Source organism: Oryctolagus cuniculus, chromosome 10, assembly GCF_051225735.1.
Source record: "Oryctolagus cuniculus isolate XC-2025 breed Fujian yellow rabbit chromosome 10, ASM5122573v1, whole genome shotgun sequence".
Lineage (NCBI taxonomy): Eukaryota > Metazoa > Chordata > Mammalia > Lagomorpha > Leporidae > Oryctolagus > Oryctolagus cuniculus.
Genome location: NC_142876.1, coordinates 21,591,759 through 21,609,251, shown reverse-complemented (window position 1 = coordinate 21,609,251; position 17,493 = coordinate 21,591,759). Strand labels below are relative to the sequence as shown.

Sequence of the window (17,493 nt, the reverse complement as noted above, 5' to 3'; positions counted from 1 at the left end):
TTCCTTCAGCTCTCCTAGGACTGTAGTTTTGTAGGCTGTGCTCTGTGAACAAGTATCTGCTGAACAGTTTGAGGCTGCAGCTTACCTTCCCAGTAGCTCTTAGACTCTCAGCGTGAGTGCTTAGTTTACGTTTGCTTATTTACTTTATTGTTATTAAAAGATTTCCTTTCCTGATCAGCTGTTGATGTGAGTAGTAAACTAAAAGTTGCCTTTGACCTTTTAATTTCTCCTTTGCATTTCTTTATTTTTTCATATTTTATTTATCTTATTCTATTATTTCCTCTTGAAATGTCTTCTCATTTAGTTCTTAGAAATAATAACCATATGCTAATCTTCATCAGGTTTTAATAATTCTCAGGATGCTAAAAAAAAAAAAAAGGTAAAAATCTCACATCTCTGCTGCTTGTGAACCAGATAAAATCTTTATTACCAAACTTTGGGCTTACCCATCACAATTTTTTTTTCTGGAACTGGTGGTACTATAAAGCTGTGCCTGTTAACTTCAAGGATATCAAGTTGTCCCCAACTATGCAGCACTATTTCTACTTAATACCTCACTTATAGTGAAGGAAGCAGAAGAAAAATCGTGTGAAATAAGGTGGTCAATTTACAAAACCAGGTATAGCATTATTACTTCTGCTGACAGAAGTAAAAAGCTAGATATTCTTATGAAATTCTGATTCCTTCCATACAAACCTTTAAAAATGGTAACCTTCAGTCACATGTCATTGTTTCATTGTGACCAAAAGAATAGTAATTCAGACAAATGAATAGCACAAGTAGGTCTTCTAAATGAGTGGATGTACCTGTTAGCCCCTCAGAGGCAGAGCAAGGCAGTTCCATCTCTTGATCACAGGTATCCATCACTGAGTTCATAGACATAATTAGGTGAAAACATTTTTAAGCGAATCCAATGAATGATTTGTCATTTTATGAATAAAAATGATGTCAAGTGTAACTATTTCTCACTGTATCCTAACACACAGGTATAAAATCTTCATAGGGTGCATTCTGACAGTCCACCACGTGTTCAATCTGTGTATTCTGTTTAATTGCTTACAGAAGCACACTGCCATCTGCTCCTGTATTTTCATAAGTAAATCTGATCGCAGAATTATTGTCCTTTCAGGAACAATAACTGCAGGAGAAAAGATTCCCCACAAGAAGGTTTGGCCACATTTTCAGATTTATATAATTTTACAAGTTGCTAACCACCGTGTTTCAGAAATATTCCCTTTATTCATGAAACATCTAACAATGTTCTTCCAAATATTATAATTTATACAGGCTTTAAAACTTGTCATTTGTCTCAGCTCCACCTTTGAAAGGTACCCTAAACCAAGAATTGAACATTTTCAGAGAGGATTACTACCTAAAATTTTTCTAATTACCTAGATGTCTTAGGTCTTTTGGCACTTTAAAAATTGCAGTTTTCTCCCAAGCTGAGAATTTTTCCACTAAAAATCAAGGTAAAGAAAAAAGTTGACCTTCTAATGTTTAAATAGAAAACAAAGAGAAAAATAAAGTAATGCAGATGGTGGAAAAACAAGTATTAAATAGTACCTGTGAGAAAAAGAAGAAATTCATACCTGATTTTGCAAGAAAAACATATAAATTGCCCTTGAAGCTTAAGATTTCTAATTATCGAAATAGGATCATGAAAATATTAAGCTTTCTTTAAAAATTGTTTTAGAGTAGTGATAGGCTTTATCTGATTTAGTGGGAAATGCCTTTGTGTATTTTGTCAAATGCATGCACACCAAATACTCACATGTGGGGAGGCATTATTTCAAAATGGCTTAATCAGCCACAGCAGCAGAGACGGATATGCATTTGCAGAGCCCATTGCGTTCCAGCAGGGGGCTATCGTGCATGCATACAAATTAATAGCAGGGTTATTTACTGGAGTTTTCAAGAGAGGGGGACATAGTGCAGCAAAAACCACAGTCAAGCACCTTCCAAATCCCTTTCAGTAGGTGTGAGAAAGTTATGGGCAGTTGTGTCACACACACACACACACACACACACACGAGAGGCACTCGCGTGTTGCTAACATTCTGCACACACCCCACCTTTGTAATGATGTGAAAGTTTGAAAATAGGTGTGTGAGTTCTCCGTGACGCTCAGTTTTAATCAGTTCTACTTTTTCCTTTAGGAGGTAGAGAGGAAGATGCTGGAAGTGTTATTTTATTCACTTTAAGTGCATAGATAGAAATTTACATGCCATGTAACTATGTGCAACTTTATTTTTTTTATGATATTAAAACTTAGTTGCTGTATTTTGTAAAAATTGCCCAGCTCTAAATTAGTCCAACGAATGAAAATAATAGTAGTAGTAGTCACATGATAGCACTTGTTTGGAAAAAGGAATCTATTTACATACATTTACTATAATATAGATTGACACCTTTGCCCCATGAACCCATGAAACCCGGAGTCACCACCATGACACCAAGGTCTTTGAGCCTCTTCCCACACACTGGATTGTCCCAGTCTATGTTTTTCATGTTCCCACTTCACAAATTCATCTTTGAGTAAGACTTAAATATGAATTTTTTTAAAATAAAAAATTTTAATAGTGAATTAATATTCAATGATTTTGTTTATTTTAAAGATTTCCCCTCTATTGTTAACAAGTTTAGTAGAATGACTATGGTAGTACCTCTGGTAAAAACTGACAATTTTTGTCATTGTACTGTATGAGTCTTAAGCAAACCCAGGAGTAGCAAGTGGATACCGAAAATCCTAGGCCAAAAATATGTGGAAAGTATTTGTGCTGTGAAAACTTCACTGAGTTCCAACATCTTTCTCATTATAATTCTAACACATGGCCAGCACATTTTAAAATCTCAAAAATGTAGTTCTAGCTGACTTAGGTATAATGTCTTGCTATGCTCACTAAGAATGTTATATACTTGTGTGTGTGTAATTATGTACATGTGACACATGTAAGAGTATGTATACATAAAACTAACTGTTAATTAGTAGCATATGATTATTTAAAAGGCATATCTTAAAAATGAATAGTTAAGATTACATTTAGCAGCCAGGTACATGAATTTAGATAGTAGTCAGGAAGAAGTTTATTTTTATTAAAATACATATAAAATACAATTTGAATTCAGCTTACTTATGAAGATTTTGTTTAAGATGTATATTCTTATTGGACAGATTTTACTACCATATATGATTTTAAACTCATCTTTACTTGGTATATGTTTTTAGATATGCCCTTCCTAATCAGTATCTACTGATAATGCCACATCACATTTAAAATATATGTAGGGCTTAGAAAAGAGAAATAGGAAAATGTGGAAATTTTAGAAGCATATTTTACCAATCTGAAAATAGGAATCTCTTGTAGCTTTATTGACTAACATTTGTAGAGCTTTGAATGATATGCTGAAACTATTCTAATTGTATGTGGGCACTGTAAATACTAAGCCATGTGTCTTCATTGTGAAAGTTCTCTTGTCTTCAGGACTGCCGATATTAACAGAGTTCATTTTGCCATGTCTACTCTTGTTCTTAATAATTAATCAAAACCTAACATTAGCAGGTATACTTTATTGCAGATAAAACAAGTTTGTAAAGAACCATAGTAGAAAATAATTTCAAGCTTAATTCAGATTATTTTAAATGGTTCCTGCATGTTGCCTTTTAGGCTTTTGTGAGATCTTTCAACCTACTCACTTTTTCCAATTTTGAAAAGTCTTACAAAGTCTTGGTAATTTATTAATTTATAAAAACATGTCTTATTAAATATAAACTGGATATTTTATTTTGCTAGGTAACACATATCAAAAATAATTTCTCTCAATCAATATGATTCTTAACATTGTTATATATTAAAACAGTAAAGAATATTTAACATTTTATTTTCATTTACGAGCAAATAGACATTTCTGAATTTCCAAAGAGATGTTTTAGGATGTACTAAAAGTTATATTAATTTCAAAAATATGCATATCATCTGATATCTAAGTGATATCTTGGATTCCATCATGTGCCAGAAATTTTAGCATAAAATTATATTAACACCAACTTCAATATAATGTGTTGGCTGGGAATAAAAAAACCCTAATATGTTTGAAATTCAGGATATCTCTTTAAGATAATAATAATCTTGGAATTCTGATTGAATTCAAACACATTACTTCAATTTTTAGTAGAAGTTTACTTATTAGATGCATATGTCAACTATAAAAAGCATTGTGATTATCCTAAACGTTACCAAATTTTTAAAAATAGTTTTTCCACATCAAACCACATTGTTCTTAAAGTGTATTTTTAGAATAGTGAATTGTTGGAATGTACCTAACCTAAGTTTTTAATAGCTAGTCCAATATTTGAGTTCCACCAATGCATGGGTAGTAGCAGATATAAAGTATCTACTAGCAGTCCATCTCTTATAAAACCACCTTTAGCCTTAATTCAAATCCATTGATTCCTATTCCAGCTAAAACTGAAGAACTTAATATGTCTTTTAATCCTTTTATTGTAAGCTAGGATAAAATTAATTTTACCCTAGAACTGCACAAAGCCAATTAACATGATCTTTAGAGTTATTTAGTAAAGTGCTTCAAACTGTTAAATTTATCTTGACCTCTTGGTTGCACTCTCTGACTGCTTTTTAAATGAAGTAATCAATATCTCATAGCCCTTTAAATAGCTTAAACTTCTCAAATATTTTACCCGTGTTCTAGTTAAGCTGTAAGTAAAGTGTTTACTCCTGTTCGTGTAAATCTAGAGTCAATTATTCTAAATCTAAAGATAATTATGGACTTTTGAGGAACACTGTATGAATTAAATGGTGGTTTTGAGAAAATTTCAAGCAGCATACTTTGCTAAAACTAACCCAGTAACAAGGAAACCTATCATTTTCACACAGAATATGTATTCCGATTGCAACTTACAACGTGGAACATTGACGTCCTTTCCCATTGCTTGTAGCTTCTGTTTTCCACACAGGGCTAGTTGAAGGTATTAATTTTCTTGCCGTGATAGGGTGATCAAGCGTCCTGTCAAGAAAATGGATCTCCATGTCACCCTTTAGCATGATTAAATGGAGGCATGTCTCTGAGGAAAAAAAATACCAAATTTTCATGAGACAGATGAAATGGTAAAAAAGGCTTACTTTCACAAAATTATTTTTATTTTTAATATCACAGAATCTCCCATTTGATTGTCAGCTTATTAGTGGGAAAACCTTGCAGCTAATCACACATTTCTTCTTTTATTGAACAGAAAACACAGGAAGAACTGGTATTTTGAAGATATTTCCAAAACTGAAAAATTAAAGAATGAGAAATTGTGTTATTTTTAGAAATGGTACGGATAGGCCTCTATACCTGATATATTCACTGATCTGTCAGTGTCTCTTTTAGGAGCTTTTTGTCTTGTCTTTTTTTTTTTTTTAACCTCTTCCCTTGTTAACAAAGAGCTATCATCTTCTCAGATCTGAGTCCTGATAAAAATTATATACTGCAGAATCTCTGCATCGGTAGTGTTAATAGGCAGTTGGACAGTGTTCTTAGGAGTGCATGCACATGCCAAACTTTAAATTACACCAAGTGATGTACTTGACAGCTAATTAAGATTTCATATTTTGGCCACTTAGCAGAGGGCACCTGTTACGATTCTTTCTATTAGCTTGGGATAGAATTTACAAATGGCGATTTGCAAGCACATTATTAAAACTTCCCTAAAGTCTTAATTTCTTCCTGAGGAGTGGGAGTTCAGACTAGATTGAGGTAATTAAACAAAAGGAACACAGAGAAGGAGGGGGGACCAAGGATGGAGGCGGAGCTCTCCAGATGCCCCTGTTGTTTAATTTCCTACTGGAAGCAGCCCATGTGTGCCTGTGCGCCCCCGCCCCCTGGGAGCAGCGGCCGTCGCAGTGGCTGAACGGCTGGGGTCAATGCCTTGCCTATTGATCAGTATCCCTGCAGTCCCTTGCTCCAGCAGCTGCTTCATTGGCTTCTTTCAGGGCCTGCTTCAGTACATTAGAATAGAAATCCATAACCAGAGCTGTGCTCATCCAAGCAGGGGAAGAAACTAAATTAAATGGTATAAAACAATCTTGGATCAGGAGTTTGTGCCAATTCATCTTGATCTAAGATGTCACACCGGGCTCTCTGTCTGAGCACCTGGGCTAGAGGCAGCCATAGTGAAAATAGATGGAGCTGCGATCATTCATTTGTCAGCTAAGGAGCAAGGCAGCGGTTAGCAATTCCCTTCTGCAGAGGTCAGCTGACAGAACAATCAGTGCAACTGCAGAAGAGAGCTTTCCTTTGAACTATTGTTATGGAGCACGCTCTTGCTGAGCCGTGGGGGAGGGGCGCTGGGTTTGCTTCCTGTGTAAAGAGTAAAATATCTGGTGGGCGAATCTAGCTGCTGTGGCACAGAGCTCTTAGCCCCTCTGTCTGTTCTTGTACATAAACAAAGTTGGTTTTAAATGCAAGCACGGAGATCTCAGTGATCAAACTGTTAAATATCACTTTGTCTAGAATTACGATCTTTGTAAGCAGGAGGCAGTGACGATTGATTTTTCTTCTTCTCCTTATGGTTAACCTTTTAGGTGTTGTTTTTCCTACTTCCATCACCGTAACTATCACCGATCAGTGCCTTATTTTGAATCTGTGATAGTATGTACCTGCTAATACTTTTAGACCAGCATTTCCTCTCTGTGTTTAAAAACCTAGAAAATTTTTTGTGAAGAGGGAGAAACATGTGCTATAGTATCAAATTAGAAGATCTTTCTTAACATCAACTAAATATTTTTTGACCTTTACACCAACAGTTTTTATATGAAATATAATTTATGAAATTTGATTTATCATGTTGGTAGAAGTTACAAGATATTTTGTAACATTGGAGGAGCGTTGTGACAAAGCAAACCTGCATGGGACTTAAAATATACCATATAAAATTAGACAAATTAGAAAAATGGGAAATAGCTGAAGTGTTCAATAAAAGAATCTTTTTAAGAAAAAATATATCCACTCTGGATTCATTTTAGATTTTGTCTTTCTATATACACTACTTAAAAACTAATCATGAGTCTTCAGAGCTAATTTTAAAAGAACAACATGGTATAATGTACAGATTCTAAGAAACCATTACAGCATTGACAGCAAATCTATTTTGTACTCATAATTACACCAAACTTTTCTTGGAATCCAAGTAAACAGCCACTACTCTGTTGTTACCATTTTGATTTTCTAAATAACTAACACCTTATTTCCTTAAGTACTGGCACTTTCTCAATTATTTCTTTAAAATTTAATTTATATTTGTTCGTTGTTTTATCTAAGAGGGAGAAGAAGGGCCCAGGGTTGATGGGGGGGAGGGGGAGGTAGAGAGAGAGATCCTGCATAAGATGCTTCTCTGCCCAGTGGCTTCCAGATACATACTTGGCTTCAGCCCGGTTGTCCATGTGGGTGCCAGGGATCCCAAGCACTTGAAGCATTGTCCCCTGCATCCCAGGATCTGAATTACCAGGATGGTGGATGCAAAGCAGAGTAGGGACTGGAACTAGAGTGACTTAAACGCTATGCCAAAGGCCCACCCCCAATTATTTCTTTTCAGTTACTAGGTTTTTGTATAGTATCTCAGCATTTATATTTCTTAGGCTTACCTAGGTTTTCCTGCTCATATCTAGATCTATTGTGCCTTTAGTACAGCTGAACGGTGGAATTTAAAATGTGGTGTTTTTCATTCAGCTTCTTTAGTGCTATATCTTGTCTTGCCAAGATTTTATGTTTTGTTTGGTTTTACTTAATCAGAATTTTAAAATGAACTCAGAATGTGCATTTCAAATCTTTCTGCATTGTTTTTCCATTAACTATCCAGACTTACCATGTATCTTGAAGCTCTCTCTTCTCCGTTTACAGTTTAATATCCCCAAACCAAATCAACCTTCACCTCTCACCTTGTCTTTAGTAACTCCAAATTGATCAGTCCACCTGCAGCATTCTTCACAAAATGCGCAGTTTTCTGAAACCCTAAGTTTAATTAGGTGACTCTGTAGTTAAAACCTGTCTTTATTACCTTCCCATCGTTCATGGGATAAAAATTGAAGCGTGAGTATGACCTATAGAGACCTATATGATCTGGCCTTTGCTTGCTGTCTTGCTTCATTTATCACCATTCTCTTCTTGGATCAATCAGCTCTAGCCAACCTACCTATCCTTGTAATAGAAATCAACAAGTTCTTCATGCTTTAAATCCTTCAACTTCTCTCAATCCTGAAAGTTCTATTTGATTATGTAATCTATACATTTCCAATTTCTAGTCCAGTTTAGCACCTTTTAAGTTTAGTGTGAGCAGGATTTTACTTTTCTCATCCCCATTAATTCATATACTACTGTAATGTCATGCATCCACTGGATATACAATTCTTAAGTGCTGAGTAACTGACATGTTGAAGGAACTGCCACCACCACTGGTACTTAGTATTGTCCACCTGGTCATTACGTGAGTGGTTCTGCTTGACTCTAGTCTTATATCATATCCTAGTCTATCCTTTATACTGCCCCTGTCATGATCTTTTTAACAATGAATGATTCAAATGTCACCACCTTATTCAGAGGTTAAAAGTACAGCAGACTATCTATGGCCTCTCATGCCTTGGTCTCTCTTTAGATTGCCTGACTTCCAGCAATATAGAATGATAGAGAGATCAAACAAAATAAAACACTAGAAAATATTCAGAGTCTCTACTGCTAATTTCTTGATTCAAATACTGAGTTCTGAGTGACTTTTGTTGTGTTGACTTAATTAATATATGAGGCAAAGAATTGAAAGCAACCAGCAAAGCTGGTTGGATTAATATGGGAAGAGCAGAAAGTTGGCCTCCAATCAAGATGGCTCCAGGAGTACACTTTTGTAATCTTTCTGTGCCAACTATGTAGCTATGATGGATAAAATATAAAAACAGAAAACCAAAGAGCCACAGTTGGATTCAAAAGAGATATATCTGTACTCCAGTAGTGAAATAGAAATACAATGATATTGGCTGAAACCCTTAGCTACTTTAGCTCTCCTGTGAGCTAAAAAAGGCTAAAATACACCATGAATAAAGCTTTAAGCCAGAAGCTAAGCTATGACTTTCTCAGTTCCCATTAAAAGACATTGAAAGGATATCAGTACCTTGCTACTCCAAATAAAATTGAGGTCATGTTATTAAGAGAGAAGAAGAAATGGATATTAAACACAAAGATACTTTAAAATTTTCACAAAAAAATGGAATTAGAAAGGTTTTTTGGTGCAAAAAAATTGAAATCCCTGCAGTTTTCTTGTACATTTTCCATGAACTTTTTGAAGACCCCTTATATGCATGGATTTCAAATTGATTGCACCAAAATAAATATATAGTCATATATATGTTATTTATGTATGTATGTATTTATTTATTTGAAAGCCAGAGAGAGAGAAGTATCATCTGTCCGATGGTTCACTCCCCAGATGTCCACAATAGCTAGGAGTGGCTATGCTAAACCCAGGAACCCATAACTTCCATGTGGGTGGGCACCCAAGCACTTGAGCCATTATCTGCTGCTTCCCAGGTGCATTGCTGGAAGCTGGATCAGAAGCAGAATAGCTGTACTCAAATGTGGGTGTCCAAAGTGGCAGCTTACCCTGGTGTACCACAATGCTCACCCCTAATCCTGGCTTTTAATTTCATTTTCCATAAGCTTTTTGAAGTGCCCACATATGTGACTGTGTTAACCATAATTGTGATACCTACTCCAGGTTTTTTAAACCACTTGCAAACAGCAGCTGACAAGAGGCCAATATGCAGCTGAAACAAGGTGTACTGGGGATTTCTGCTCAAGCATGAGAGAGGCACGATTCCTTCTTTTTGTTCATGGCATATTCAGAATGGCGGTGTGGCTCACTATTGCCACCCTAGGAAGGTCACAGATTGGTCACATTGGGCTGTTCTGGGTGTATGTGCAGGTTAGGCAAGTCTCTAAATGGCAGTAGGGCATCTTTTTTGGTTAGAGTCTGGATGTTCCTTGTCCTGATTGGTTTAGAACTGGGGATTAAGACATATCAGATTGGGAAATGGACACTTCAGGTCAAGAAGGGCTTGATTTTAGTAGTGCTGTTTCTATATTGTCTCAATTGGAAATAAATTTGTTTTACTTCAGAACCTAGAAACAAAGCAAAGACAAAGAAAAGAGACAAAGCCTTAAGAAGCAGAAAAAAGAGTAACAAACATAAGAGTAGAAATGAATGAAATAAAAAGCAATGAAACAATAAGATCAAAACCAAAACATTCTTTGAAAACAGCCTGGTAAATTTGTATCCTAGCAAAGCTATTTAGGAAAGGAATAAAAAATAAGATTAGAGGAGGGACAAATTTACAAGGCTTAAAAGATCTGAAACAACTGAAACACTTGATATTTTTAATCCTGGAGAGTACTAAAAGTAACTTTATGCTAATAAATTTGAAAACTTAAATGAGGTAGATAGTTTTTTTAAAATGATCAGCTTCCAGAAATGACTCAAGAAGTGGAAAGCCAAATTAAATAAGAAGCTATTAATGAAAAAGAATTGTTAATAAAAATATTTCTTCCTGCATTTTACTATTTCTACCCCCATCCCTTCACCCCTGACTCCAGGTGTCCTGAGATACAGACTCTGAATATTTTAGAAGAGAGTTTTTTCAGACTTTAAGAATCCTTGAACTGCTTTCAGTGAATTGGGAGTGGGGCACAGGGATTAGGCAAGAGGGCACACTAGGTTGACACCAAGACCCAACAAGTATAATACAAGTACAGGAAAGGGAAATTGTAAGCCAATCTCACTTATGGATATAGATGTAAAAAATTCTGTTAGCAAATGTGATTTACAGTCTATCTACCTCTCACCATCCATTTACCCAAATGTATTAGCATAGTTCAAGTCCAGAAAATATATTAATGTGTAATTTCAGGTAATATTTCATATAATAATCAGGTATGATTATATGATGGATATCAAACATTTGATACAGTCAGAATATGGGTAACCTCTGCAGTAGTAGGGTGGGACAATAAGGCACGACCATCTATAATGGGCTTTAGTTACTTCAGAACTGAAAGTTGTGTCTGTGAGTGTATGTGTAGCTTATTAGATTGACTCACATGATCACAGAGGCTTCAGATTTCCACAATGGCTCTCTACAAACTGGAGAACCAAGGAATCCAGTAAAGGTTCAGTCCAGGAAGCCAGAAGCCTTAAAATGAGAGGGGCCGATGATATAGCCCCCCAGTAGGAGGCAGAGGGCCTGAGAAGCTGGTGAAAATCCAGCTTCTGCTGGTGAAATCCCAGAATTCAAGGCCCTGAGAACCTAGAATATGATATCCAAGTCAGTGATAACCAAAAATACACCCACTCCAGAAGGGAAGGGGGGTGGAGGGAAAGGGAGAGAGAGAGAGAGAGAAAGAGAAACAAGATTTCTCTTCTTTCCTTCTTTCCTGTTGTATATAGGTCTCCAGCCAGTTGGATGGTACCCACCCACATTGATGTTGGGTCTTCTGTACTCATGGCTGACCCAGCTGCCAATCTCTACAGACAGCCTCACAGACATATACAGAAAAAATGATTTACTAATTCTCTGGGCATCCCTCAACCGAGTCAAGTTGACACTCAAAAGCAACCATCACAACTGTGATCTATTTTGAGTTGATTTTCAGAATGGTGGTGTAGGGGTCCAAGTTCATTCTTTTACATGTGAGTGAGTGGCTGTCAGCGCAGTACATTGAAAAGATTCTCTACTGGATGCACAGTCTGGAATGTTTTTCTGATTATGCCTTTTTTGTATTGATTTTTTTAAACTTCTCTTTCTATATTTTGGTTTTTAGGTTGTTTATCAAGTATGCCCCAAATGAAAAAAATTTCCACATCTTATGAAGAAAGACGCAAGCAAGCTACTGCTATCGTTTTGCTAGGAGTAATAGGAGCTGAATTTGGTGCTGAAATTGAACCTCCAAAACTGTTGACCAGACCTCGAAGCTCTAGTCAGATTCCTGAAGGATTTGGTTTGACCAGTGGTGGATCCAACTACTCCCTGGCCAGACATACTTGTAAGTTTTTAGATTACAAATGCTATCTATTCCTTTCAGTACATGTTACTTGTCAGTGAAGTCTCAGAATGTTGAATATATCCTGAGTTTTTGTTCATCTGGATTGCTTGAATGAAATAAGAAAGCAGTTTTGATATGTCTGGCACATTGCTGTGTGGTTAGTTACCTGAGTTTCTTTTTAAAAGTGAAAACATGGTCTCTTAAATGTTTTCTTATAATAACATATTGCTGAGCTTTATGTTTTTGCATTTTTAATTAAGATTATTGCCAAAATCTATGAAAAACAGCTTAAAGTTAACATTTCTATCTTCTCAAATAATTTCTGAGAAACTATACAGCTTGTCCTGAGTGTGGTTTGGTAAGTCACCCATAGGGTGGAACACCAAGCTTTTTATTTTTATAAAGGATTTATACATTTGTTTGAAAGGCAAAGTGAGAGAGATCTACTAGTTTACTTCCCAGTTACCTGCAGCAGCCAGGACTGGGCCAGGCTAAAGCCAGAACTCTATAAGGATCTCCCACATAATGACAGGGACCCACATCCTTGGGCTGTTGCCTTCCCAGGCACATTAGCAGGAAGCTGGATCAGAAGCAGAGCAGGACTTGAACCATACGCCAAAACGGGAGTTTGTTGCCTCCCAAGCAACAGCTTAACCTACTTAACCTGCTTTGCCCAATGTCTGCCCCATGTAGTGCGTATTATTTTGGGATTTGGTCTTTAAGCAAGGGAAAAAGTTATACATTACTTTGTTAGCTATGACAGCAAAGAATTTCTTTGGACCATTGTCTCATTCTTTGGCTGTAAAACCCAGGCGCTATACTAGTGCTTTTACTTTGAAAACTTTTCAGTAGATTTAGCTGCCCCTTTTGTATGTTTTCTTTTAAAACTTACTCAGTGAATGCTTATTAATGATAATCTCGTGATCTCTAAATATTGAGCCTCAGAGAGCAGTAAAAACAATATCATCACCAATACCAATAAAGCAACTAAATTGAGCATTATTTTAAGTTCTTTACATGCATCCAGTTACTTAATCCTCATACCAATCCTGTGATGTGGGTATCTCTCTTGATTCCATTTTAGGCTACTGGGGCACAGAGAGGTTTTTATGTTGGCCGAGCCCATACCTCCAGGAAGGGGCAGGCTTTGTCTTAGTCTAGTCTGTTGATTCCAGGCTTATGCTTCTGACAATTCTGCAGATTTTGACAATTCAGCTCTCAGTTGGAAAAGGCTCCATTGCTGTTACTTTCTTTTCTTTTCTGTTCTCTAATTTAAATAGACGTAAGACTTCTTCAAGGTGACTGGGTCAAAAGGTGGTAAAGCCTGGTGAAGCTTCCTGTGACCTGAAAACCCCGGCCCTTTATATCCGTGCGCTTTCCTCCTCATACAGGAGGCTGTGCACTGCAGACTCCAGCCCCTTGGCTCTTTACTCTGCTTATCGTCTTTTTAGTTCTTCACATTCTTGCTTTCCATTCGTAAAACCCTGTTTCCCTACTCATTGTCTATACTAAGGGCTCTTTAATTAGGTCTGTGTCATTGACACTAACTCATGACTTCCGGTGCAGTTCCTTAGAATGTTGGTATTGGAGTATTAGAAACTAATGAAACTTTGACATAAGATAGTCTGGTGGCTTCCCAACTTTTTGAACACTGTCTCCCTAAAACTAACAAGAAATGTCTAATCCTTTGCATGTCTTTTTGTTGACAGCCAAAACTTTTAAGTTAAGTTTAAACATTAACGGAAGATACCATTTTGAGGATTTTATAAATATTGACACTTAAAAGCACAAATATTGCTCTTTTTAATACATTACATTCAGTAGAATATTTACCTTATCTATTTGATATTCATCATCATCCATTTAAAAGAATACAGGAACAAACTTTCCTTTAAAAAAAAAAGTCAGGAATCTTACTTCCTTGATTACTTTCCACAAAGAGAGAAAACTTTTACCCTCCGCGTTTTAGGGAGGGAGTTCATTTGTGAATTTATCATCAAGAAATCAATTCCTTTTTATTACCTATATCTTAAAACTCTTTGTGTTTTTAAAATTATTCTTTGAAAAGTTCTAAAATCTTCCTATTTGAAGGGGTTTACCTATTTGGAAGACCATTGATTTAGTCCAACATGTTTTATATGATTCCACAACAATTGTTTGTTTTTGATATTTTCCTGTAAGGAACCTCAGCATAAATGCTGTTTCCTTTGGAATTTTCCCATAGATCAGTGTGGATTTTTGTGTGTAAATGTTGGAACATCAGCTAATGAGTCGCTGATTGATTCCACCCATGGCACTGACTGGTTTGCTAGGTAAGTTGGTTTATACCACATTATCCTAGTTATCTAGGCTAGAACATTTTTTTTTTTTTTAAGATTTATTTTATTTATTTTGAAAGGCAGAGTTACAGAGAGAGACAGGGAGAGACAGAGAGGTCTTCCATGTGCTAGTTCACTCCCTGGAGAGCTGGGCCAGACCGAAGCCAGGAGCCCTGCACTTTCTCCAGGTCTTCCATGTGGGTGCAGGGGCCCAAGCACTTGGGCCATCCTCTGCTGCTTTCCCGGGAACATTATCAGGGAGCTGTATCGGAAGTGGATCAGCTAGGGCTGGAACTGGTGCCCATAACTATTTCATTTGCAAATTGTTACTATTTTAACTAGAAAAACAGAAAGGAATTAGGAGAAGGGATGAAGTTAAAAAGCTGGGACAGAATAAAAAAGATTTTTCAAAGAAGTCCTGGAAATTGATAAAAGATTTGAGGAGCATCTTAATGCTATTCTTGTGGTTTGTCAAAAGTCAGGGAGCTGAACTACATGTAAAGGAGTCCCCAAGCATGTAACTGGCAGGAGGGAACCCCTTGGCAGAACTGTTATGAAGAGGAACATTTGCATGGTACCTCCTCAACTTTCCTAAGCAAGGTAAATGAATTTACACAAATTTATTCAATATTTGTTTTGAGCAAGAACTGTTATAGGAAGGGTAAAAGGTAATGCTTTCCAACAAATTATCTTTATGCCTATTTGAAACAAAAGATAGAGATTCTGAGAGGTTTGCAGCAAGCAAGGAAGAATATATCAAAATGAATGATATAATACTTATTAGAACCAATTTAAATCGTGAAAAAGTCCTTGATTTTTTCCCTCTTTTTTACACTTTCCCTATTGCTTTTAACTTCCTTCCCATTACTCTGTTTTTCCTTCAAAGTTTATTAAGTTCATTCATTGGTGGTAATTTGCCTACCAATGTGATTTTTAAAGACATATTTGATTAAATTTAAATTTGTTGGAGTCTTGCTCTCCTGGAGGAAGACAGCCAGATGTTTAAGTGTCCCTAGGTCTTACTTGGACTCTTTTTCATCAGTCATGTGTAGTATTAACTTAATAAAATGTTAACCTGCTGGAAACTGCTATGTGTATTTCCATGTTTGTTTATGTGGCAGTTAGAATGCATTGCGACCATTAAATATTAATTCTTTATGGGATCCTATTAAATGAGATAATAATTATCATCCTTATCTTGAGATAAAACCATTAAGATAAAATATTTGATGAACTTTAATTGATAGTTTAGTTAGAGGTATAGATAGTTAGTTCTAACCTTCCTTGTAAAAGCCATTTTGTGAAAACTCATAATGTAGTCAGATCATAACTATCCACATTGATGGGAGAAAAGAATGGCCCTGAGGCACAGTTCAAAACTCAAAATCAGTTCTTTAGTACATTTTATGCTTTATATTCTGTTTGAATATGGATAAATCTTTTGTTGGGCTTATACTTTACATATAGGGAAGCATATGTTGTAGACAAAGCTGAAGGACTCTGAAAATTAATAGGAAATCAAGACTAGTAGTCTAGGCTACTCTGTTACCTAGTACCCTTGGGTAAACTAAGTACCCTTCTGGGTCACAGAATTCTCTTGTATAAAATAAAAAGTGAGCCCTCTTCTGACTGTAAGACCCCTTTTGGTCCAGTTAGTCTCTGCTCCTACAGTAACATAAGAAGCATCACTGGGATTTTACCTTCTCTATCTGTAGCTCTACATGTATTGCTGGATGCTGGCTTGCTTCATAACATCTCGCTTCAATAGATCCTTCTTCCTTTTTTATTCTAACCCATAATTAAAGCATTTCTGGAATATCATAGGGCACTCTTTATATTATCTTACATGTCTTTTGATTTATTCTTTCAGTTGGTCCCTTCTGCTCATTTTACAATTGTGGAATTATGCTGGCACCTCTGTAGTAAATTCCATTTTGATCTCATGTTAGATTTTTGACTTTGGGCAAAGGCCGTAAGTCATTTCCCTAGGCAGCAGACACTGAGACAGATTTGTGTGCAAGAGTATTCTTAGGATCAATAGCTTAAGAGGAGTGGAAGAAGCAGGATTGGACAAAGCGAAGTTGAATTGTGTTTCAGTGGCATAGAAAGCCTCAGCGGGTCTTGGGGAACTGGAACAGAGATGACCCATCACACTTGTCCTGAATTGAAGTGTGGGGCTCAGCCCTGGACTAGATGTACCCTGGGTAGGGCCTGTGATCTTGGATGCAGCAGCTGTTACCCCTTGATAAAGCCCAAAGAGAGACTCTGTTGAGACTTGGTAGCTGCTAACACCCCCAAGAACTTAGGGGGTTAAATACGGTAGTCATGGCAGGGAGACGGGCAGCAGCCTCCCCAGCTTCTACTGCACTTTGTTACTAACTTGTGTATCCCACCTCCTCTTCCTATCATAACAAATGGAGATGAGGAGGGACTCTTACTCATTTAACACCTTTTTACTCCAGCTCCATACATCTCTCTGTTACCCTTGCTGATAGATGTTTTTATCCAACACCTAGCACAATAGGAGGCATAGTAATTATAGCAGATTACTGAGCATGTATTGCCTACCTGGCCTTTTGCTCTAGCCTTACGTGTATTAGCTTACATAATCTAGTCATATCATGTAAGTGCTATTTCCGTCTCTCAGCTGAGGAAACTGAAATTGTGCCCAGTACTACCAAACATACTCACTGAAGATTTATGAAATTGGATTAGAACTCTGTATTTGTGCAGGCAAGAAATGTGGGAATAGGTTGAATATACGTTTTTAAGATCACACAACTAAGAAGTAGCAAACACAGAGTTTACCAGCATGTCCCCCAGTCTATAGCAGTGTGTTCTGACCATTTCTCACAGTAGATACCTTGTGTTGAAAACAAGTGAGACTCAGAAGTGCCACTGCAAAAGCGGGGTGGGAGACCAGAAGGCCCCACAGAACCTGCAAATGTGGATGCTTATTGAATCTTTCTTTTGGGGATGTGCTGATGCTGTGGGGATATAAATGTCTACAGAACCCACATCTCTATGTTGGGGAAACAGCTGTCATTGATGGTGTAAAATGCTTAGATTACCGGATATGAAGTTTTCCCCACAATGG

The 17,493-nt window shown here is 36.7% G+C and overlaps 1 protein-coding gene across 6 annotated transcripts in view; it reads left to right on the top strand.

Annotated features, from left to right (window-relative positions):
* The window catches only part of WDR7 (WD repeat domain 7), a 377,439-nt gene that overhangs the window by 205,981 nt on the left and 153,965 nt on the right, over window positions 1-17,493 (top strand). For all 6 annotated transcript variants that reach the window (XM_070050124.2, XM_070050123.2, XM_089305092.1 and 3 more), the window contains one exon: window positions 11,857-12,078. In XM_070050124.2, coding sequence (XP_069906225.1) covers window positions 11,857-12,078 — 222 coding nt within the window. The remainder of the gene's footprint in view (window positions 1-11,856; window positions 12,079-17,493) is intronic.